Source organism: Polyodon spathula, chromosome 21 (genome assembly GCF_017654505.1).
Source record: "Polyodon spathula isolate WHYD16114869_AA chromosome 21, ASM1765450v1, whole genome shotgun sequence".
NCBI classification, from domain to species: domain Eukaryota; kingdom Metazoa; phylum Chordata; class Actinopteri; order Acipenseriformes; family Polyodontidae; genus Polyodon; species Polyodon spathula.
Genome location: NC_054554.1, coordinates 1928840 through 1952973, shown reverse-complemented (window position 1 = coordinate 1952973; position 24134 = coordinate 1928840). Strand labels below are relative to the sequence as shown.

At 40.6% G+C, this 24134-nt stretch overlaps 1 protein-coding gene across 1 annotated transcript; it reads left to right on the top strand.

The window, feature by feature from the left end:
• The first annotated feature begins 10789 nt into the window (after positions 1-10789).
• On the top strand, positions 10790-24095 carry LOC121296576 (galanin receptor type 1-like). The gene is made up of 3 exons (XM_041222282.1): positions 10790-11574; positions 14260-14325; positions 21676-24095. The coding sequence occupies exons 1-3, from the start codon at positions 10849-10851 to the stop codon at positions 21991-21993; spliced, it is 1110 nt and encodes a 369-aa protein (XP_041078216.1). The 5' UTR covers positions 10790-10848; the 3' UTR covers positions 21994-24095.
• Positions 24096-24134: the final 39 nt, after the last annotated feature.

The window sequence follows — 24134 nt, the reverse complement described above, 5'->3', positions numbered from 1 at the left end:
ATTTTGTTTGCATGAAATAACCCTAAACCTAAACCTAACCATAACCCTAAACCTAACTCTAACCCTAAACCTTAACTCACTAACCTTAACTCTAACCCTAACCCTAACCATAACCCTAAACCTAACTCTTACCCTAAACCTCCCTAACCCTAACCTTAATTCTAACCTTAACCCTAACCTAATCCTAATTCTAAGCCTAAACCTAAACCTAACCCTAATCCTTTTCTGATATAATTGTGTACTTATTACATATAGGCATATTGTGCAAAAAGATGTACGCTTTAAATACATTGTAAATATGCATAATAGCATTGTAAAAAATGTCAGCTAGAAAGTAATAGCATGGGCACAAATCAAGCTAAAGCAGAAGGAAAAATGAAAAACGCACGCACATAAAAAATGAACAAATAAACCATTAATAAAAAATACAGAATTTGATACAACTGAAATTAAAAGAGATAAAACTGTAGTTTTAATTGTAAAATTAGAAAAAGTAAGATTTTGTAGAAGTACAATAATTAAAAGAGTCTAAAACAAATTTGTTATAAAATTGGAATTGAAAAAGAAACGTGGGAAAACACATACTGTTGTGTTATAATACCTCTGCAATAAAGTGGATGTTTTTGTGCAGTGTTGATAAAGAAAAAGGCTGTTACTATTTATCATTGCGATATTAAAGCACAGTATACACATGTACCTGACTTCTATCAGCTGTAAATGTTTCTTTACTGTGAACTTTATATCAAAGTCCATATAAAGAGATAATTATGTCATAATTTATCAGGGTATAAATTAACTTGTCAAGGGCTGTCCATATGACTTTGACTTTTCAATTTTCTAAGCCTGATATTGTACCAGCTACACTTACAAACTCAAAGTACATTTTCAATGGTTATGTCAACTAATAAAACACTAATATATTGGGCAGCAACAGTGGGTCAACAAATCAGCTAATAAGCTCTTAAAATGATTGTTAACTTCCCTAACTTTGCATATAAGGTCCTTTTCATAACTCCATTCTGGAGTTCTGTCTGGCCTCCTCCAGGATTTTATACCAATAGGTGCCCCCTTTTCCTATCATTCCTGAGCAGCCGAGCTCATTGTATGTGTATGGATATGACCCCACGTTGACACAAAGGCACTGTACTGCATTGTTGTTTAATCTGGTCTGGACACATCCCGGTCAGATTAACATAGAGGACGGTCTAGAAGCATTTAAAAAAGATCCATTAGGGTGCCCTGCTATAGAAGTGCTTGGTGTACGTGATGTTTGACATGTTTTCCAACCACATGATGCTCTCGTTTTAGCACCAGAGACGGAACAAAATGCTTCTTGTGCGTTTTTTTTTTTTTTTTTTTTTTTTTTTTTTACAAAGAACATTGTTTAATTACTAATGCATTTATTTAAAAAAAAAATTCTAATAAGCCATAAAAAACTGAACTCAATATCTCGAAATAACAGCTGAGCTACATCCTACCCTCTCACCACCAGCCATTCGGACATTTCTAAGCAAACAGATTAGAGAAAGACCAGTCATCCTGGGTTTGAACAATCGTAACCCTAATCCTAATAAAGGTTACACTTTGCTACTGTCAATTCTAATTAAGTAATGCAAGTATATATTCATTTTTACATTTTCCATCACCATAAAATAATTCCTCTGATGTGAAACATTATAGCGTATCCTTCCTTAGTTACAGTATGAATGTTCACTTCCTTGCGTAGATGATAAAACTTAATATTTCAGGAATCAGAGTTAATGTGCTTGAATCAAGGACTAAAGAGTAGAAATGGAGAGGTTGTAGAAATGTAATCTTACCTTAATTAAATCATGGGCTTATCATTCGGTCGTGCTTTTCGCTGCCGAGGACTGATTCTTTGAGCTTTCTGAATGAAGAAAATTAATGTGATGTAATGTGGAATATGAAACTTCTACCTGATGAATTCTATAGTCATGTTGTGGTTCATCCATGACTACATTCGAACTGCTACACTGACAATAAGAATGCTTATATTTAATACATTAATAAATGCATTGCAGGTTCAGTGAGCACTGGCTGAATCATTTTCTTGCACTATTGTTGCAAGGTCTTTGTTTAGTTATAATTGTTTAATCCCTGTTTAATTGTTCAGGAATGGTGTTGCCAATCCTCTCTGCTTCTCAGTAAACTTCTGTTTAAATTAGTACCCCAGCATAAAAATCAATATAATTGCCTTTAATTTGAACCCAAGGCAAATGAACATTTTCAGAGAGGCAAAACATAATTTGAATGAAATAAAAACAGATAGAAACTACCCAGAACAAGGCAACAAGGTCTTTAACTCTACTGTAAATACACAGTAATCACATTGTCATTATTACATAGTAAACTGTAAACATCCTGTAAACATGTGGAAGTTGTAAAGTGTATATAATTTATCTACATAGCAACACTGTTTGAGAAAAGTCTGTATTTTCATAAAAATTTTGCACAGTACTGAACTGCAATAAACCCAAACGAGATAACTGAAGCACCATTATAAACTAACTGAGGCAGGCAGAGCAATAAAACCTGGATAGAAATATCCAGACAGCATTATTTTAGACAGGCTGTAAAATAATTATTCCCAAAGATCCTGCTCTGTGAACGTCTTCAACAGCCAGTGAAGAGACAAGTGGAACCGTTAGCATTCGATAAACTGGAAGCCAATACAAACCTGTGGCAGTCTATATTAACCTCCAAATGAAGTGGAGAAAAATCAGAATTGAAACTGAAGTCAGCCCAGGCCCCGACAGCATGGAGCTGCGTTTGTTATTCTCAGTGTTTCAATGCTGTCAGGTGGGCTCATACTTCAAGGATTTGAAAGGGAATGTCCAAGCAGGCTTTTGTGCACATGCCTGCACTAAGAAAAGGATTAAAAGGTCCACGGGCTATATTCATAAAGCAGCAGTGGGTCAGTTAATGCAGGGGACTGCAGTGCCATGATTGGCGTGGCAGTGTATTATGAACATGTCTGTTCTGTTTTGAGCCCATAGCCTAAGAGACATAGTAACTCTCCTTTCCTGTCAGCCTGGTATCCTGAGAGACACAGTAACTCTCCTTTCCTGTCAGCCTGGTATCCTGAGAGACACAGTAACGCTCCTTTCCTGTCAGCCTGGTATCCTGAGAGACACAGTAACGCTCCTTTCCTGCAGACTGGTATCCTGAGAGACACAGTAAAGTTCCTTTCCCGTCAGCCTGGTATCCTGAGAGACACAGTAACGCTCCTTTCCTGCAGACTGGTATCCTGAGAGACACAGTAACTCTCCTTTCCTGTCAGACTGGTATCCTGAGAGACACAGTAACGCTCTTTTCCTGTCAGCCTGGTATCCTGAGAGACACAGTAACGCTCCTTTCCTACAGACTGGTATCCTGAGAGACACAGTAACTCTCCTTTCCTGTCAGCCTGGTATCCTGAAAGACACAGTAACGCTCCTTTCCTGTCAGCCTGGTATCCTGAGAGACACAGTAACGCTCCTTTCCTGCAGACTGGTATCCTGAGAGACACAGTAACGCTCCTTTCCTGCAGACTGGTGTCCTGAGAGACACAGTAACGCTCCTTTCCTGTCAGCCTGGTATCCTGAAAGACACAGTAACTCTCCTTTCCTGTCAGCCTGGTATCCTGAGAGACACAGTAACTCTCCTTTCCTGTCAGACTGGTATCCTGAGAGACACAGTAACGCTCCTTTCCTGTCAGACTGGTATCCTGAGAGACACAGTAACGCTCCTTTCCTACAGACTGGTATCCTGAGAGACACAGTAACACTTTTTTCCTGTCAACCTGTTCATGAACTCTTGCAGACACTTCTGCTCTCTGCAGGGAATTAGCAATGCTATCATAGCAGACATAAGCTACTTTTGATGAGGATTTAGTGTGGGCTTTTGGACCGGTCTTTTCACTGTGTTCAGAATTGGAAGATGTGTGAGTTAACTGCAGCAGGGAGATACTTGATGAACAAGAAGGAGAGCCCCCAGTAGAAAATAGTCATGAATAGGCGATTCTGTATAGAGTGCATTCTTGTAGATATAAGCATTTCTTTGAAGCAAAGAATTCCTGAAGCCCAGACTGATGATGTCACAAGGCATATATTACATATATCGTGCAAAAAAGATGTTCTCTTCTTCAAAAGCCATTTCAAATTGTAATTCTAAATATAGTGCAGCATGTTTGCCTGATGGATAGTTTCGATGCAATTTGCTTCCTTTGATCAGGCTTGTGCTTTATGCATTTATACTGTACAGGCACTTCACCAAACATTTACATGTGGCTACAGTACAGCTGGTACAGTTGGAAGCCATTAGCCGGGACAATTTGTCTGTTATTCTTTTCTTCTAAAGTAGGCGCTGTACATCATCAAATGGCTGTATTTACTTTTAATGTAATACTGAGGTCAGGTCCATAACCCTTTGTGCCAGGGTGGAAGCCTTCTGCTGTAAATGCTGTTTGTGTGGGAATGCAGGGGAGAGGAGGTTGGGTGAGAGTGTATGTCCTCTGATTTTTGTATTGTTTCGTATCTGCAGTGAAAGCTAATGCCCAGCCTGTCTATGTTGTTTGTTGTTTAAAAATAAGAACGAAAGAACCAAAGAAAGAAAGAAAGAAAGAAAGAAAGAAAGAAGAACCTTCTATTCTTCTGGCTGCCATAAGTTAGATTTTTCCATTCTGAATTTTCTGACAATCCCAAGAGATGGAGCTGAGTGCTGTTTGCCTTCCGATGGGTTATTAGCTGTAAATGAATGGCCTTGAAAATAGGTATGCTGACTTAAATTGGTTTTCTTTTCAACTGATTCCTCATCCTCCATTGCCTCTCAAAAAATACTTTACTTTCATTTCCACTTCATGGCAAAAGTGGAAATGAATGTGTGTGTGTGTGTGTGTGTTAAACTGTGTGTGTGTGCTAAACTGTGTGTGTGTGTCACCACACAACACACACATGTTTTCACACACAAAGTGTGTGGTTTAATTGTGACACACAAAAACTGTGTGTTTGTGTGTGTGTGTGTGTGTTAAACTGTTAATCTGTGTGTGTGTGTGTGTGTGTGTGTGTATGTGTGTGTGTGTGTGTTAAACTGTGTGTGTTTATGTGTGTGTGTGTGTGTTAAACTGTGTGTTTTAAACTGTTAATCTGTGTGTGTGTGTGTGTGTGTGAGTGTGTGTGTGTGTGTGTGTTAAACTCTATTCACATCGCAGGCGTGATCAACACAATGAAAGGTGACAGGGAATGACGTGAGTTGCAATCACGTTTTCAACAGCTAATGATCCTGTATTATTTAGGTAGTGTCATCTTAACTGCTAGAAAATGCCGCTGCTTTTCACACCCTATTCAGACAGTCAGCCCTAATACTAGAGCTGCATGTATAATTGCACCGGTACCATGCTGAGTTTCCTATCTATGCTACCCCTTATAATACATGCTGTATATTCAGGGCAGCTTCTCATACTCCATGGAGTTAGCATACCAGAGGTCTCCGCAGAGTTACAGTGGCATTCATAAAACGCTGTTAAATCTATTCAATAAATCCCACCATTTTGACCATTTATTCACTCAATAGCTCAAAATGTACTTTTTACATTTTTTTTTAAATATATAACATTACAGTACCTTGGATTGTGTTTCAATGCTAAAATAGCACTGTGTGTTAAACAGTGTTGAGAGCAGGATTAAAAGGGTTGACCAGGGGAAGGGGTGGATTCTGCATTGTCTGAGAAAGAGGCCGGGCACTTGTTCCATTGGACCTGGGAAAGGGTGGCATCTCCTATGCTATTAGTGATCACATTTGATTAATTAGAGAGAGATGAAAGGAAATTAACCCTGTGCCACAGAACTTAATAATGGATTCTCCAGGGTGCCTTTCTGATGATTATATTGCAGGACTGGGGTTTAAGTTGCAATTGTGTTTATGTATTTATTATAGTAGGCAAAATAAGAACTGGAGAATGAATAGTTTACTTACTAGATTTTTTTTTTTTTAAAACAGTGTTAGAACATTTGAGACAAAGCTATCTCTTTTCAAAAAGTCCCAAATGACAGCAAGGAAGGGCTCTTTAAATCAGAATTTGGAATAGACATAGCATACAAAATAATGCCAATTAAGTTGGGAGAGATTAGTGAGCATTAATAAGAGAAAAACAGTATTCCATGTGCAAGGCTTTCCTAGAATTCAGCTATCAGGCAACTTTTTCACTGTATGCTTTTAAAAGCACTGCTGGTTTTCATGGAAATCATTAACTCTTTCGGTGTTCCAATTTGTATTATTGTAACTTCAGATGAACCAGACTGTGTTTTTTCCAAGCACTGTTAATTTAAACTGCCAGCACGACCTTCCGCTGTCTTGTTAGGGTCCTGTTTGCCTCACAGAAATGCAGCCGCTGTCTCTCTACGGCACAAATACAAGCAGAGGTTCATCGGAGAACAAGAGTTAGTAGAAATGCTTTTCTGCTTTTCAAAACCCTTCTACATGAAGGCAAGATTTTCAAACCTGGCAGCCCAGGTGTATACCTTCGTGAATACTGTTTAATAATTAACACTCTATTGACAGGTGGCTTCCAGAAGCATTTTAAAATCCACATAGAACATTTTTATCTCTCCCCACCTTTCACAAAGTGAATGAGGGCGGAGGGGGGATGGGGGACTGGGGGGCTGTCATATTTGGACCATTAATTACTCAAACTGGTCTGTAATTGGCGATATTTCCCAATGTGGAATCTGTTAATGTTTCCTTACTGTTAGACAATAAGAGGCATCTTTAATGAGACACATTTTGTGTTTCAGTGCACAAATCCTGTTGTATCTTTTGCAGCAACTCATTTTAAAACATGCATGCACTTTCAGGATAGATGCTAACAGCACACATGACTAGGGCAACCCATTTTTAAAATGAAGCAATGTGGCTCTTGATAAACTACAAATGTAGTTCAGGAAAGAAAGAACAAAGCTTGCTGTTTGAAATGCAATATAAAGATCTCTTATCGTTTAATGATTTCACTCATCCATTAATGTATAGCGTATTGTGAGCTGTGAGGCGCATATCTACTGTACTGCTGACAGTGATCACCGAGCAACAAGGACAGGCTCAGAAGCGACTCCCGTGCACACAATGTTCACAAAGCACACAGAGCCAGTTTAAATCAGCATTAATGTTAGAAGAGCTAGCAGTTATAGTGCTAGGTTTTGTTATGCTTTTCTCAATTTTTGTTACTGTGAATTTCTGTGGATGTTAGTGGCTACAGTCAGTGCTGACTGGCTAATGAGAGTATTCCTACAATTAATCTACTAGAACAGGAAGGTATTAAATGTGTCTTCAGGTGGTCCTGTCAGAACTGAACGGGTTACACAATGGGATGCCAGTGCTGAAGAAATTTTGTTTTTCTGAATAATTCAATATTTCTTACCTATAAGATCTGATCTTGGGCCAAGGAATATACTAGAGCAGTGGTATGTCATTTCAATGAATTGCTTTAGACATTGCAATAAGATACCTTTGTGCTTTAGGCGTGGTCAGGGTTTCACCACTGTGGACGTTTCTTGAATCTCTTTGTGATTTGCCAGCGCTGTGGACCTGTTCCTAATTAGTGGTGTTATCCTGAAGGTGTATTTCACACCCTATTCAGGTGTGAATGTGGAGAGCTTTTTCTTTCCTCAATTGTTAAACCCCAGGAGAGAGTGTCTCTATTATATAACCCTCCCCTCCCACTGCATCTCCATCAGCTGTCTAATGAGGCTTGCTCTCAAAGCTGCTCGCTGCAGTCTCTGATCTACTCCAGCTGTTTTATGGAAGATGATAAATGACTGTTAATGTTCTAAAATGAGCTGCAAACGAACCAAGAGTTCTTAAGAGATCATTCAGCTCCATAGTGCTGCTGCTGTGTTTTTGTCTCTTGATTTCAATGTGAAGTAAACACAAGGTATCAGACTGGAGTATACAAAGATATTAATCTGTAATATTAGACTTCAAGCCATTTCACTTTAGTAGTGGTTACAGCAGCAGTGTAGGTAGTCATAATAGTTGTATTACAGTAGCTGTCATAGTTACAATATATAAGTCTGCAGTTTTAGTTTTTCCCAAATTCTTAGATGAAACCCTGCTATGAAGGCTGTCAAGGGACCAACACAAATGTAGCCTTAATAGTGGGGTGTTCTTAATAGTGAAAGTCTGTTAACATTGAAGCTAACGGAATTGGGACAGAATAAATATGGGCTTAATTGCAGGGTGACCTTTACACTGAGCTTAAGCAAGGCTTCGCTGTACAAGTTTCCAGGGTGCAGTATTGTTACATTGAAAGCCATTTTACAGAAATGTAAACCTGTTTCAGATACTAGCACATAATAACAGATGTGATAATAAGATGATCCACTGCTCATCCTGGTAGAGATGATGAAGGGGCTAGTGTAACGGGCAGTGCTGTGTGATGCACTGCTCATCCTGGTAGAGATGGTGAAGGGGCTGGTGTAACGGGCAGTGCTGAACACCCTTCACTCATTATGAAAAGTGTTGCTTCTGTAGTGTGTCCCAGCTCCAGCTTGTTCTCATCAATGCAGCCTCTCAGAGTTTATCACATCACTGCATCTCTGCCCACTGCTGCCCTCCTTATTCCCCAACCCCTCGCTCGCTGGAGCAGCTCATCTTGCAGACTGGATTATTCGGATCTTCCTCGCTCAGCTGTTTCTTTCTCTTGTATTGTTTGCATTTTAATTTCCTCCTTTAAAAAACTAACCCACTGAGTCCTTCATAGAAACTTTGTTTTTAATACAGTCTTTTCCTTGCATTTTAATTCAAGTATACAGGAAATACTGCAGCGCAGTCCTCTTCATACTCAATAAAAGCCTATTTCAGGTGGATCTTATTGCTGTAAATAGTATGGAAGTGTTAATGCACTGTTGGCCACATTTTTTTGTTTTTATTCCTTTGGAACCTGGTATTTATTATTCTAAAAATGAAAAAGACATGGGTTGTAAAGATTAAGATTTAATATGGGTCTGGAAGATTGGGGTTATTGAAACATTCATCTCTTTCCAGGGAAGAATCGAATTCCCATTACCGTGAAGACTGGTGACAGATTGTCATTGTGATCCATCTGGGATTTCTCCTGCTCTTAAACACCTTGCTGTCTTCTCAACAGAACCATAAATGTCATCTTCCTTTCACTCCCACGGCTTTGAAACACTTTCAGAAAACAATTAAATCATTTCCCTTTCCAACTTCTGAAATCTATGAACACAAATGCTGTATGTGCTATAGTGCATGAAGCCTCTAGTCTGTCTTGTGTGGTCTAGTCTCAAATTATTGTAAAATGGTCAACAATTGGCAAGTTGTCTAGATGGGCATGGAGACTGGACTGCTCCCTCACCCCCTACGAGAAAGGGCTATCCCTCCAGTTCAGGGCAGGCTTGAGGCATGGAGACTGGACTGCTCCCTCACCCCCTACGAGAAAGGGCTATCCCTCCAGTTCAGGGCAGGCTTGAGGCATGGAGACTGGACTGCTCCCTCACCCCCTAAGAGAAAGGGTGCTCCCTCCAGTCCAGGGCAGGCTTGAGGCATGGAGACTGGACTGCTCCCTCACCCCCTACGAGAAAGGGCGATCCCTCCAGTTCAGGGCAGGCTTGAGGCATGGAGACTGGACTGCTCCCTCACCCCCTATGAGAAAGGGCTATCCCTCCAGTTCAGGGCAGGCTTGAGGCATGGAGACTGGACTGCTCCCTCACCCCCTAAGAGAAAGGGTGCTCCCTCCAGTCCAGGGCAGGCTTGAGGCATGGAGACTGGACTGCTCCCTCACCCCCTAAGAGAAAGGGTGCTCCCTCCAGTTCAGGGCAGGCTTGAGGCATGGAGACTGGACTGCTCCCTCACCCCCTATGAGAAAGGGCTATCCCTCCAGTTCAGGGCAGGCTTGAGGCATGGAGACTGGACTGCTCCCTCACCCCCTACGAGAAAGGGTTCTCCCTCCAGTCCAGGGCAGGCTTGAGGCATGGAGACTGAACTGCTCCCTCACCCCCCACGAGAAAGGGCTATCCCTCCAGTTCAGGGCAGGCTTGAGGCATGGAGACTGGACTGCTCCCTCACCCCCTACGAGAAAGGGCTATCCTTCCAGTTCAGGGCAGACTGGAGGCATGGTGGCTGAACTGCTCCTTCACTCCCTAAGAAGAAGATGTGAAACATGGTAACAAGGGGATTTAAGGGAGATCACATTGCCACTGCATGTGCTTTGCCTACACTGCAGAGAATAAATAGAGATAAATCAAGTTCCCTATACTGTCATAAACAATAAAATGCAGGCTGGTAGGATGGACCTACATTTAACACACTTAGTGTTAAAGAGACAGATCTGTTCAGTGCTGTACATAGAAGCAGATTGCACTGGAGCACTGCTGGGTCTACCTCTGCATTTTCACAATACTGTACAGAAATGTGAGTGGCCTCTGTTTATACCAACGTCAAGTTATTGAAGCTCCAAACGTTCTGGCTTTGCACTCAGGTAGAATATAGCATGGATAAATAGCTAGATATATCTGTCATAAACAGTTTAAGCTGGTCCAGGGGTGAATGGTTTATTGTGTTTGAAAAGAAGCAAAACATAATGTAACACCTTATTTCATAATGTGAAAAAGTTAAGATGTTGTGTTATTGCTTCAGGTAACGGTACTGCCCCTTTAAGGCAAACTGATAAGAAAGCTATGAAAGGGCTCCGCTGTTGGCTGACGCTCAGTGCTCAACGCGCGCTCGCCTCTCCAACTTTGCACTATTCTCAGAGCTATCCAGGTAGAAGCGCAGCGGACACAAGCCCGCAATGGAACACAGAGTGACCTGTTGCTTGGAGAAGCGCTCCCGGGTGGAATGTCTCTCTGCTTTCTGGTAAGCTTGCTCTGGTGTCACGACATTCTAGCAGTAACAATGGACGAAGGCAGGGTATTTTCCAGAAATGACACCTATGTCTGGAATGACAGTACAGAGGTGGACCTGTCGAACGGAAAGGAAGGGGGTCCGGAGGTGATCATTGTACCTGTGATTTTTGGATTCATATTTCTGCTGGGCATCATTGGGAACACTTTGGTCATGATAGTCATTGGAAGAATCAAGTCCAGGAGGTCGAGGAGCATAACTAACATTTTTATCGTCAATTTGAGCATAGCGGACTTGTCCTTTCTGCTCGTCTGCGTCCCCTTCCAAGCCACGATATATTCCTTGCCGGAGTGGGTATTCGGGGCTTTCTTGTGCAAGTTCGTGCATTACTTTGTGATGGTGAGCATGATGGTGAGCATCTTCACCCTGGTCGCTATGTCCATTGACAGGTATATCGCGGTGGTGCGTTCCAAGAGGTCCCCCTGCATCCGCAACAAGAACAACGCCTTTATCGGGGTCGGCACGATCTGGGTGCTGTCGTTTGTATTCGCCATCCCAGTCGCCCAACACCAGACCCTCACTAGCCACCGGGAAGCCCCCAACAGCTCGTTCTGTTGGGAGGAATGGGCTGACAGGACAACCAAACAAACCTACAAAGTGACCATCTTGATAATTGGATACCTGCTGCCCTTGGTTTTAATAACGTGGTGCTATGCCAAGGTAAGGTGTTCCCTTGTGAAGACACGAACAAACAAACAATTCCATGGCTAAGAATGTAGTACTTCTGTCATTATTTTTCGTTCAATTGCAAAATTTATTTCTGCTATATAAACTCGCTCTGTGGGCAAACACGCTAAAGTTATTTCTATTTCAATGTTCGGGAGAAGGTGCAAATGCAGTTAAAGCGCAAAAAATGACTACAAAAGATTTAGAAGTGAGTAGTTTTTCGAGATTTACGTAAATATCGAAAAACTACTCACTTCTAAATCTTTTGTAGTCATTTTTGTATTACTTTAGTGTAAATACATGTTAATTTTGATTAATATGTTGTTTTTTTCTGACTTTATGTGAACGAAAAGACACACATTTGCCCTTTTTCCCATTGTAAATACTGATATTTTGAAATATCACTGTCTTGGACAGAAAAGCAAAGTTTGTGGGGAATAATAGCCATTTTCTATACTTTTAAGCAATTAGGAAATAACACTTACTACCCAGGAACAAAAATTGTGTTACATAGTGCTATCAGTGCTATGGGATTGAACCAGCCATCACAATTTCAATTAATAGTCGAGGCAATTAATGCGCGTGTAGCGTCTCAGCTAAACATTATTATTATTATTATCAATTAATCATTTAGCAAACGATTTTATCCAAAGCGACTTAAAGAGACTATGGGTTAAACTGTGCATCACAGCTGCTGTTGCAGAGTCACTTACAATAGGACCTCGGTTTATATATCTTATCCTAAGTGATTAGGTTCAGACAATTTAATGCACCTGAAATAGGACCACATAATTAATACATGATTTAACTTATATTTAAAGTATTTAAGACACTGAAAATACTGGAATAGTCCAAATTGACGGGCCCGGGGTTACATTATATATATATATATTATAATATATAATATATAGTAAAATATAGTCATATATATATCTATATATATTATATATATATATATATATCCCAGCCAATACTACCAACCTACCATGATAGGGCTTATCTATCAATTGAAAATATAGAGAACGAGATATTACATCCTGCGAGCCTGCACTTAAAACAGTATTATCTTATATATAATATCCACTTGTTATAATGCAACAGGTTTGCAAATGTCCAGTGATTTGCTGCAGATCAGGTGTGAACCCTGATGAAGCAGGGTGCAGGACAGAACAGGCAACCAACCTTCTCTTTATATCTGCAGAAAAGAGTAATATAAGGGTAGACAGTGTATTCAACTAATGCTAAAAAACCCATAAAGCTCCGTTAACAATGTCTCAGTGTGGAAATTAGGTCACTGCTTATAAGCTTATTAGCCAGGTCAAAACTGTACTGAAGTGAAGTGTGGGATGCTGAACATTAGGTAAGATTTGATCTGTCTGCTGCAATATGAAGCTTGTGCTGTGAAGCGCCAGGGCACCTTTTACTGCTCCAGGAAATGGATGCTGGTATGGCCTCTGAACAAATAAAGTGCTGTTAGTGCTGTTGTAAATGACTATCTGAGGAAATGTGTCTTTCTATTTGAATCACATATTTACAGCAGGGTTATCTGCTCTTCATAACCCAAGGGAACTGTGTTATATTACAAGGCGAAAACTCTCCATCGTCCCCAACGCGGCTCCAGGCTTGTCTGGTTGTTCAGTTTGACTCCCGTTGCAAAACAGTTCCAGGTTTTCCTGTGACTCTTAATTGGAAGTTACCTGATGCATGCTTTGGCTAATTATCCTCAGCTGTGTCTAATTCACACCAAGTGCTCGAATGTCTAAGCAATGGGGATATTATACCCTGAAATGTACAGTTTGAATACAGTATTTATTTATTTACTTACATGTTTGTTTGTTCAATTACATTTAAGGCTCTCAAATCTAAAATCCTATTTGCAGTACAACTCTTCTTTTTAAAAGAGTAGTGTCCAGGAATAATGTTTGTGGATTGGTTTCTAGCTACTTTCCCTCATGACATGACTTTAAACCAGGGGTGGCCAAAGTGGTCCCTTCCACTCCTGGTCTTTGTTCCAACCCTGTTCTAAACTGTTTAATTGAACCAATTAAATCTCCATCCAGACCATGAAGTAGTTAATTATATAATTTTACTTGCTGAACCTGGAGTGGAATGGCCCTCCAGGACAGTGATTGGACACCCCTGCTTTCATGGATTTGATGCATGTTTCATACAGTAGGGAGCTGACGGCTGACGACTCATATCAAATGCAACGGCCATCAAAATCAAGGCTGGGAAGGAGGCAGGTGCACCATACCACCTGACAAAGAATGCTTTCTTTGGCTCATACCCCTATTTTCTAATGATTTAACCCTTACAGCTACAAATAGCAAACTGGGCCCTTTGGGTGCCAAGGCTTTGGAAAAGAATCCACGGTGCTTGTGAGATGTGCTCCTCAGTAAACACATATAAAACAGCAGGGCTGCTAGCTGTTCTGTGCAGGGTTTTGTAAATCTGACATGTTCCAGATGAAAAAGGCCAAAACCTCTACGATGCTGGCAGCGCAAAACCACTCTAGAAAAGCTGCCTGATCCTGTGACATTAACATTCATTGGTTGACTTGTGCACGCTTATACATGCATTCTCTGGTGTCGTACAGTAAATAACTGAAATACCTAGATTTTGCTCAGCAGTCGTGTGCTTTAATTTGTGTGTGTTTTTTTTATTTTTTATTTCTTGTAGGTTTTGTATCACCTTCATAAAAAAGTGAAAAACATGTCCAGGAAATCAAAAAGATCTAAGAAAAAGGTAAGTCTTCAATGTCACCAGATGAAACGGGCACTCGTTTTGTTCAATGTCACCAGATGAAACGGGCACTCGTTTTGTTCAATGTCACCAGATGAAACGGGCACTCGTTTTGATCAATGTCACCAGATGAAATGGGCACTCGTTTTGTTCAATGTCACCAGATGAAACGGGCACTCGTTTTGATCAATGTCACCAGATGAAACGGGCACTCGTTTTGTTCAATGTCACCAGATGAAACGGGCACTCGTTTTGATCAATGTCACCAGATGAAACGGGCACTCGTTTTGTTCAATGATTGTTTTGTTCCTGATCCCAAAGAAATTAACAGGATACAGTGCCTAGCAACTCTAGTCAAAGTTACTCTTACAAAGGTATAGGAAAGGTGAATAAAATAAATAATGGTACTTGAAGCTGGGAAACCATTAAACACTGTGATTAGTGAAGTATAATGGTCTGGCGCTTGTCTGGTATTGTGGAACCCAAGAGTATTGCCATCATAACACTCCCTTAACAGCGTGTCACTCAAGGGATAAGACTCTAATTCGCAGGTTTGGATTATAATGAAAGCAAGCCCTGTGTAACACCTGCTGCATGTCTGTACAGGAGTATTCTCCAACAGGGGAAGAAGGTAGCTGACCCCAAAAAGTGTTAGGCTTTAAAGCAAACCATCTGAATTACTCTGTTCCACTGTTCAGTCCTCGAAGATTAGCACTCTAATATGGAAATGTAATGAATGCATGCAAAAGCATGGCACTGCAACCAATCCTGTGGACACATGGTACAGCAGTTGAGTTTTTTCTTATCTGAAGTTCATTGAGTGTCATAGAATTGGGGTTGAGGTTCTTAGGATGTCTTTTATCAGTCCGAGTACAGAAGGAATGCATTGCACTTGTAGCCATGGGATGGAAAGTCAGTTACTGCAGTGCGCTACCTGGAGCGCTGAGCCAGCACCTGCCCTTGGTATATATTTTTTTAGGATTAAAGGAAGAAGAATATAAAGCTGTGCAAAGTTTGAGGCAGGAAACTCTTGCACATGTGATCATTTGATTGACAGGAAAATCCTTGTAACCGTCACCAAAAGCAACCTTCAATCAGTGGCAGCAACCAATCGTACTGAAGCCTGGTACATTTAACCCTACCTCCAGATGTGTCATGCAGTACGGAAACGCATGATCTGATTGGCTGAAAGATCCTGAGCAGTCTATAATAATTGATGCATGAAATGAAAAGATATCAAGCTGTAGATTTTTGATATGATTCTTTATGATTCACCAAGGTCCTGCATATTAGATGGATAACCATTGCATTTTATAAACTGGCTGCAATAAAATCACTGTCTAGCACAGAACTGAAGAGGTGTCATTGTGAACCTAAACAGTCCGTAGACAGTCAACACACACTCGACCAGGCAGTTTACAGTTTCATCGACCAACGTCTGAAAACATATTTCAATAGAAAATCAATGTCTGCTCTCCAGTTCGTCATCGCAGGAATTTTAAATTGTCTAAAACACCCTTTTCAGGTGGAACTGCTCCTTCATCTAGAATTGATTTGCATAAAAGCATATTGTTAACCTTCCCTTTTTTGATTGCAGTTGTATTTTTTTAAAAGATCTTTTTCAGTAGAAGTGAAGGGTAGGATAGTCAGTGCTAACCTGTGATTAGATAAAGGTGCCTGATGTGGGCATATCCTTTACTAAACCTCTTTGTGCAGGAGAACAATACACTTTTATGTAAAGCAGCCAATTCAAGTAATTAACTGTACTTGCTAAATAACAGTTAATTACCTAATTCAATTGAGTTCTGTTCAGGTTATATTAAAGTCTATATTAAGTATATTGATTAACTGCAGATATATTGTCAGCAGCGGCATATTTCAAACCTCCATTTGATGCTGTTTTTAGGGACCACGTCCACAAAACAGGGACCATTATGCGCTGGACGTGTCTCGATTTTGCACCAGTCATCACCAAACAATTATTATACACCCCTAGCCTCCTGTATCAATCAAACCTTTGTTCATTCACATGAGTCAATTGAGAGCTGATTCTTGTTTACCATGACGACCTGGAGGCTCTCAATACCACAGCAATCAACAAAAAACACAAAGTCAAGTCTAGGGCTAGTTTTGTTTTTTTAGAGGGCATTTAGTTACAGTTAGCCTTGAAGCAAGATACATAGTCACAATTGCAAGGAGGTAGGCTGAATGAATAAGCAGTGGTACTACGCTCTTGAAAAGATATCGTCTGCTCCAGGGAGCAAGTAAATGAAAGAGTTGGAAATGTGTTTTTGAAATGAGTTATTACTCTAGTCAGTGTTAAAAGTTGCTGTGGCCAGATATTTTTTTTTTCTTTCCAAACAATATGTTAAGAATCAGAATTGCAGTAGACCCAATGTCATTATAGAAAAGTATCGACATAATAGCGCCATCTTCTTTTTTTCTTTTCTTTAGTTTTTTTTTCCATAGTTTTTGAAGTGACATAATCATTTGTAGTTTTTGCAGGTTGAATGAAAGGTTAAGTAAGTCATTACTCGTATGACACTCGGCATTCATATCTCTGACTGTTCCTCCAGAGTCACATTCCTGTTTGAAGCCATTGAAATGCTTTTCATGTGCTTGTTTCATAATGAAGTTGACACTTTTTTAGTATTATGGCTTGTAGATATTGAAAGATGTAATTTTTATTTATATATGTGTTCATATTTTTGAACGCACAGAAAAAAACAAACAAAGAGAAAAAAAATAGTTGAGAATTTGTTGGAAGAAATTTGGAAGAAAATTGCAATTCACCTGTGCATGTTCTCCTGCCTTGAACCTATGAAAAGTGTCATATAATAGGCAGTGACACATTATGAATCCATTCAAAGGTAGTGCCACTTGTTCAAAGATGACATGATGTCTATTTACTTTTCTTTAAAGGTCAAGTCTCTTCTCTAAATGAACCTTTAGTATTATTTTTCCCCTGGAGGTAAGGATGTCGAAAGCAGTCTGATGGGGCTCATAGGTTAATCATTTCAATACGGTGTTAGAAAACAGTTCTGTATATGAAAACAATGTGTTCTGTTTCACAGAACTTCAGCATCACAGGGAACGGTATGGGTTGTTGATGAAAGATCGATGTAGGTATTATGAAGTGCCTTTCCAGGTGAAATGGCTTGAGTCTGATGACTAGAGCTGAAAGTTGTTTCAGGCACTACAAACTATTCTCCTGGGTGCATAATGTATTGGAGGCTCACGTAATATATTCTATTGCGATGGTAGAAGCATGCTAGCAAGTGGAACAGTCTTAATCTTAATGAGATTTGTGAAGTGCTGTATTTTTTTTTCTAACACCAGCACAACGTAAGGTGACTGTCTCAGCTGCCACAAACACACTGTCGTGTATATTGTATAACCAATTAGCCATGGCTGGTTAGATTTAGGAGGGCTGGTGTCCTCCTGGCTTTTGTTCCAATTGTCCCCTAAATTACTTAATTGGACCAGTCAAGCACTTATTAGAAGCTTTATCGGCCCAATTAAGCAATTTAATGTACAGTTGAAACAAAAACCAGGAGGGACACCGGCCCTCCAGGACCAGGATTGGGCAACCCTGCTTTAAATGCTTACAAAACCGCAGCTTAGTGTGTGTATTGAACATCAGGGCTATCGTAATTGATGTATTCTTTATATTGACTCGATGCTCTCTCATTTTCTGTGCCACCTACACCTCTGTCTGTTATTCAAGACCATATTCTGCAGGCTCATGAAAAACGTGTACCATATATGGAGAAGTAAACACAAAGTTTCTTCCCAGCCCGTTAACAGGAATTAGAAGATGTCAAGTGAGAGACTGCATCACAGAGTGGGCACAGAGTGGGCACAGCAGTAATGGCTACTGTGCAGCTCAAAAGCACTCGGGCAGCTGAAACGGCATACTGCAGTTAGCAATATGCTAACAAGATGTCTTCTGCAGCAAATATCCAAAAATCATAACACATGAAGTATCCATCATTGTGATTTTATTTAGCCTGGTTAATTTCGTGACTGGGCTGTCTTGCAAGATTATGGACTGACTTTTAATAGTACAAGCCTTAGCACCCCATCCCAAAGCTTTAAACAGAGAGCCAAACAGTACAGCAGGTGTCAGTCTAGCATGTTTTGTAGATTGGTGAAAGCTTCTTTGCAACATGCCCCACTGGTTATCTAGAAGCTCTTTGGCAAAAGAGAATGTTAAAAAAATATATATATATCTTTAACTAACATAACATAAGAAATAATACAGACATGATATTGCATTGGCTTCTGTCATCGTGTGAAAGCACGTTGAACTTAGTATCCCCTCGGTTACTCAATCGTGCAATATGCTTTGCTCTTGTCCCTAAAAACTAGTCTGGTCTCATGCACAGAAAACAATAATCTGACGGCACTGGGACAGTAAAAGTATGATGTAATAAAACTTTTTCGAAGTAAGCCTTTTCTGCTGTTCCTTCAGCTAAAGATGATTAAAGCAGCACTGTAACAGGCAGCACACAGGAAGATACTGCCAGTTTCCTTACACTCTATAGATGTTTTCTGAGTGCATAGGTCTGTAGAATATTTGGCAAGTCTCTGTTGCCTTGCTAGTTTGTCACTTTGACCCAGAGGGGATAAATGTTCACAGAATCCTTTTTTTTAATTCTGTAGCCTGTTCAGGCCCCGACAATTCCATTTTACTCTCGGTGCTCTGCTCTGAAAAGCTTTCAGGCTTGTCTTGTTATTCCGGCCGCTGATTGCCCAGCCTGTATTGCAGATTTTCCCAACCCTTTTCCTGGCGGCACACCGTGTCTGCTAGTTTTTGTTCCAACAAAGCGCTCAATTGCTTAACCAAACTGTATCAACAAACGAAGACCTTGAAAACAACGGGAACATACCCAGTTAATCACTTTATTAGTTCAACGAAGGGTTGAAGTTTAAGGTCATTTATGATGCAGAATGCTGTCCACTAAGGGTTAAGAGGAGAACACTAAGCTGCTTGATTATTCTAAGTACTGTAACCTGCCGCGGCAAAGTGATTTTGAATCTTAACTAGAAAAGATTATTATCCCCGGTTGATGATGAAATTCCCTTGCAAAGGAGACATGGTGGAGGCATACGTACTGCACGTCACACCACGCATTATCCAGTTGTCATGCAATGTTGTCTTAACACCAGGGATGTATGTTTGTGCCTTATCTGTCAGCAAATTGGGATTTGAACAATGCCAGTGTCTGGGCTGCAGACAGGTGACTTTTCCCCGTTGATAGTTTGAGAGTTTTTTTTTTACTTCCAGTTGAGAAGTTGACTTTGTGACTGTGTGTGTGTGTGTGTGTGTGTGTGTGTGTGTGTGCGCGCGGGGGGGGGGGGGGGGGGGGGGGGGGGTGATTTGCATGCAGAGGGGCACAGTGCAGAGACAGACAAGGATTTTCTGCAATAAAGAAGCAATGCTTTCAGGCTCCTTCAGCACAGCACAATTATTTTTAAATGAATGACTGTCGCGCTTTACCCTGATGCTTGCAATCTTGAATACAAGCTACTCACACTCGATAAACAGAAATCGCTTCCCGGCTTTGTATCGCCGGCTCACATCTGTGTTTGGGATGTGTAACTCTCTGGATAGCTGTGATCAATAACTCATTTCAGAAAAGAAAAAAAAAAGTATACAGAGCTCACTACACTGCTGACACTGTATTAAGCACGGCTATCGACACCAACACACATCAACTTGAAATGCATTAACTGCTTAACCAAGCACATCCAAGCTGTTTAAATGCTTCAAATAACAGGAGACGCAGCACAGAGCGCCCAACTTCTCATGCCATTTTAATTGATTCTACCTTTTCTGTTTAATGGTTCTGCTTACTTAAAGGCTACAGTTTAAATGTACTAAGGAGAATTAAATGAAACAGCCCACTTCATTTTACAGTATGTGAGTGACAATGGTGGCCCTGGGAAGAGAGTAGCAGAACATGTCATTGTGTGTGTGGTAACAGAAGATAAAAATAGAGCTTGAAAGACCAAGAGGCCAAGCGTGTTTGTCTTATTTCCCCAGTTTATCTAAGAACAAATGTAAACAAACAAGCAAAGGGAAAAACAGACCAGCTTGTTTCAACAACACATACATGGGATCTGTTGAAATACATGCTGTTTTTGTTTTAAAAAAAAAAAAAAACTTGCATATTAGGCTATATTTTGTTTTGCTGGATCCCTCTTGAAAACAAAGGGTTAATGGATTAAAGACACAGGGTCCATTCAGCTGATCTAAAGATCGATAGATTTAAACTCCACTTTTGTTTCAATCATTAAACAGGACTACTAAAGAAGCTTGTGTCCTGCACTGTAAGGTGCTTGATTTGCATAATCTTGCTCCAAAAAGGGTAGTATTTCCTCCACCACATGTTTAAATCAACTGAAAAGACGACTCTGTCATGAGCTAATAAAAGAAGCTTGGGTCTGCTCGGCAGGCACAGGGCACTCTACAGAGCTTGCACATGCCTCAACGTTGTACTCTTATTTTTACTTAAAAACAAATGGCTGCTCTAACGCATAGCTAACATGTTGCCAGGTGGTTCCAGTTCATAGCCACTTGCTCCATAAACCCCCTGTCATTGGCCACACAGGAGGGAAGGAGCTGTATGTAAAAAGCAAGGGGATCGGCGCTCTCCGGTTTACCTTCAGACACCTCAGAACATGTAAGCAGGTTAAGTGACTGCATTGTAACGTAGTCAATGTGTCTGTATTTGAAATGTGCTTGGCTAAAATTCAGATTTTTTTGAGCAAAGAAAAGCAGTGGATCCATTCATTTTCCTCATTTACATTAAATTATGTAAGCAAAGTTAAAACTCCTTTCATGAGATACACCAGCTGGAGCAGTTGTACTGCCATATTAGCAATTAGGAAACAGAACAAAAAAAGACATTGAAACATCTTACTAATTGAAATCCTTGGGCAGAAATCACATAAAGTTGAGCCCTTTTTTAAACTAGTTTTATTTACAGGAAATAATTTCGCAAAAGCTAAAAAAAAAGGTTGCCTATACAATGGCTAAACAAAAAATAAACCTGAACTTTTAATATCAGAGCCTGCAAAGTCTTTGAGCGTTGAGAAGCTGGCAGCAGTGTGCTCCATGATGTTACTGACTGAGCTGCACTGCAGACTGAGCCAGTCTGTACATGTGGCCAGGTTAAAGTGGCAATGAGTTAACCAATTTAACCTGACCACATTCCACACATGGAATTTAAAGAGATGGGCTTATTATGATTATTACTATAGCCAGTTATTAATATGCAGGTTCTTCCCCCGGTCACAGCAGCCTGTGTGTTGTACTCAGCGTTTGTTCTGTTTGTTTTCCTCCAGACCGCACAGACAGTGCTGCTGGTGGTGGCCGTGTTCCTGATCTGCTGGATGCCACACCACATCATCGCCATGTGGGCCGAGTTCGGGGCGTTCCCCCTCAACGATGCCTCCTTCGCTTTCCGCATCATCGCCCACTGCCTGGCCTACGGCAACTCCTGCATCAACCCTATCCTGTACGCCTTCCTCTCGGAGAACTTCCGCAAGGCCTGTCAGCAGGTCTTCACCTGCAAGTTCCTCTTTGCCCCGCTGCCCGAGGAGAAAGTGGTGAGGATCCGAATGGAGAACTTCTCCACCACGCGCTCCACAACCAACGTTTAAACCAAAATACAAAACAAAACCAGCAAACTCTGTAAATAGACTCAACGAAAGTCCTTGAAAGTGAACTTTTCTTACCAATGTATTTATTAAGGAGAGCAAGGATAATACTACTTTGTTTTACGCTTTGAGGGCCTGCGTGCGAGCACGTTGGACGATACTGCAGACAGGCAACATGACTGTGTCAGCTCCCAGCGTTCAGACAGAGGATGTAGTGGAACAAGACGCCTTGCCTTCTAGTTTAGATTTTTAAACTCAGCCCGCTAGATTGTATTCCTTTCTGAATGCTCATCTTCAGCAGCTGTTCTTATCTGTGCCAAAGAGGCAACGGAAAACACAAAGAATGGTTCAGTGCTCCCCCTGTTGTCAGGTGCTGTAGTTGCATGACCTTACTATTTGGAAGTTGGAAGAATGGAAGTTACTAGTGGAATGACATTATGGGGCAAATGGCCACAGCCATGGCCAAGCCACTTTAAAACTGGTTTTGAGGTATAAAGGACCTCCTTATAAAGGAGGAGCACTGTATAACTTTGATTAACATCATCAGAGTTTGACACACCCCTGCTATTGTAGGGGTACAAACGACCGGCATGCACTGGTAGTCTATTGCAGGACCACAGCTATGTGCTACAGTATCAGGACCACTGTGCAATATATGTTCCAAATCCATTCTGTTCTGTAGCTTTTCTATATGTCCCTTTTTGTTGCTCATGTTTATTTTCAATCTGCTAGGCACATCACAGTAAACTTTGTAAGAGAATCAGTTTGGTAATTGGTACTGATTCTAGGCATAGTGAACAAGTTTGAGTGTACGTGGAGAACATTCATTTCAACAGTAATTTATTCATCATAACGTGCGCCAGGTCTTTTTCAATTATACCTATTATTTTTGGAGATGCGCTGTCAACAGTTTTGACACACTGGTGGTAAAATCTGAAAAAATATAAATAACAGTCCACAGAGGAAAAACAAAACCTGCAGCACTCATCCAATTTGGTTTTTGATGCATTTCCAGAACAGTGAAGATCGAATTACTGTGTTCAGTGACACACATCCCTCAGAACAGATCTGAAATACTGAGAGAAAAACCAGGCTGCTGTCCTTGGAGGCTGGCTATGTGAAAGGCTCAAGGCAGATTGTGTTTATGTAACAAACACAACGAAGATTTGTGAATTTCTAGTGTGTAGTGCCATTGAAATGCAACTTTATAATTACGATGTTCAGAACCCTTTGTTGGCTTTATATTGTAGTCCATTAGTCCTCAGAGCTGCACAGCAATGTTTTAGTGCCATACGTCTTGTTTACCGTGCCATTAAAATGCACACCTACTTTATTACCACAGGTGCGTTATGCTTTGTTTTTCCTATTCAACTGTATTGCTCAGTCTGTAACTTGAAGTGTAAATGTTTGTATCGCAGTATTTGAAGTGGTTCTGTAAATAAGAATGAAACAATAAAAATAGTAACTTGGGGTTGTACTGAACTATTATTCCTTTCCAAAACACTAACAGCGTGTACATAGAACACAACGTCTCACTTCCATGGATTCACTGGGTGGGGGTCCTCGGCCAGGATACCTTCATAATGTTACGTGGGGGCAGCTTGAGCCAAGAGCGTTTGGGAAGAGTGAAGCGTTAGACAACAGGTAGCTAATCGGGCTCTATGAAAACCAGCCAAAACACAATTGTGGATTAGTCCTTCTTACACTGGCCTGCTGCAAAGACACTGTGAATGCTCTCTACTCAGCTGAGGTTAGGAGTAACGGCAAAAGCTATGATGGTCTGTAGTAAATAATGAGGTTATCCACCTCCTCCAGAACAGCAAAATAACTCACATTTCCTTTAAATCACCTCATGACTACAGGTTAATTAAATTGTAAGAGTGTAATGGGACAATTACTTTACTGGGACAGTACTATCAGTCAGTCGTTGTTTGCTGTAACCATGCAATAAAAAACAGTGTAGGTCGCCATTTCCTAGGTCTGCGGTTACTTAGTTGTTTTTAATGTCTGTTTTGTGGTTGAAGTTTATTCTAGTTTTTCAAATCAACATTAGAGAGTTTAAAAAGCATTTTTTAAATAAGGTGCGAGTGAGTTTAACAAACATGACCTTGCGAAACAAACAAACACAAAAACAATTTAAAAAA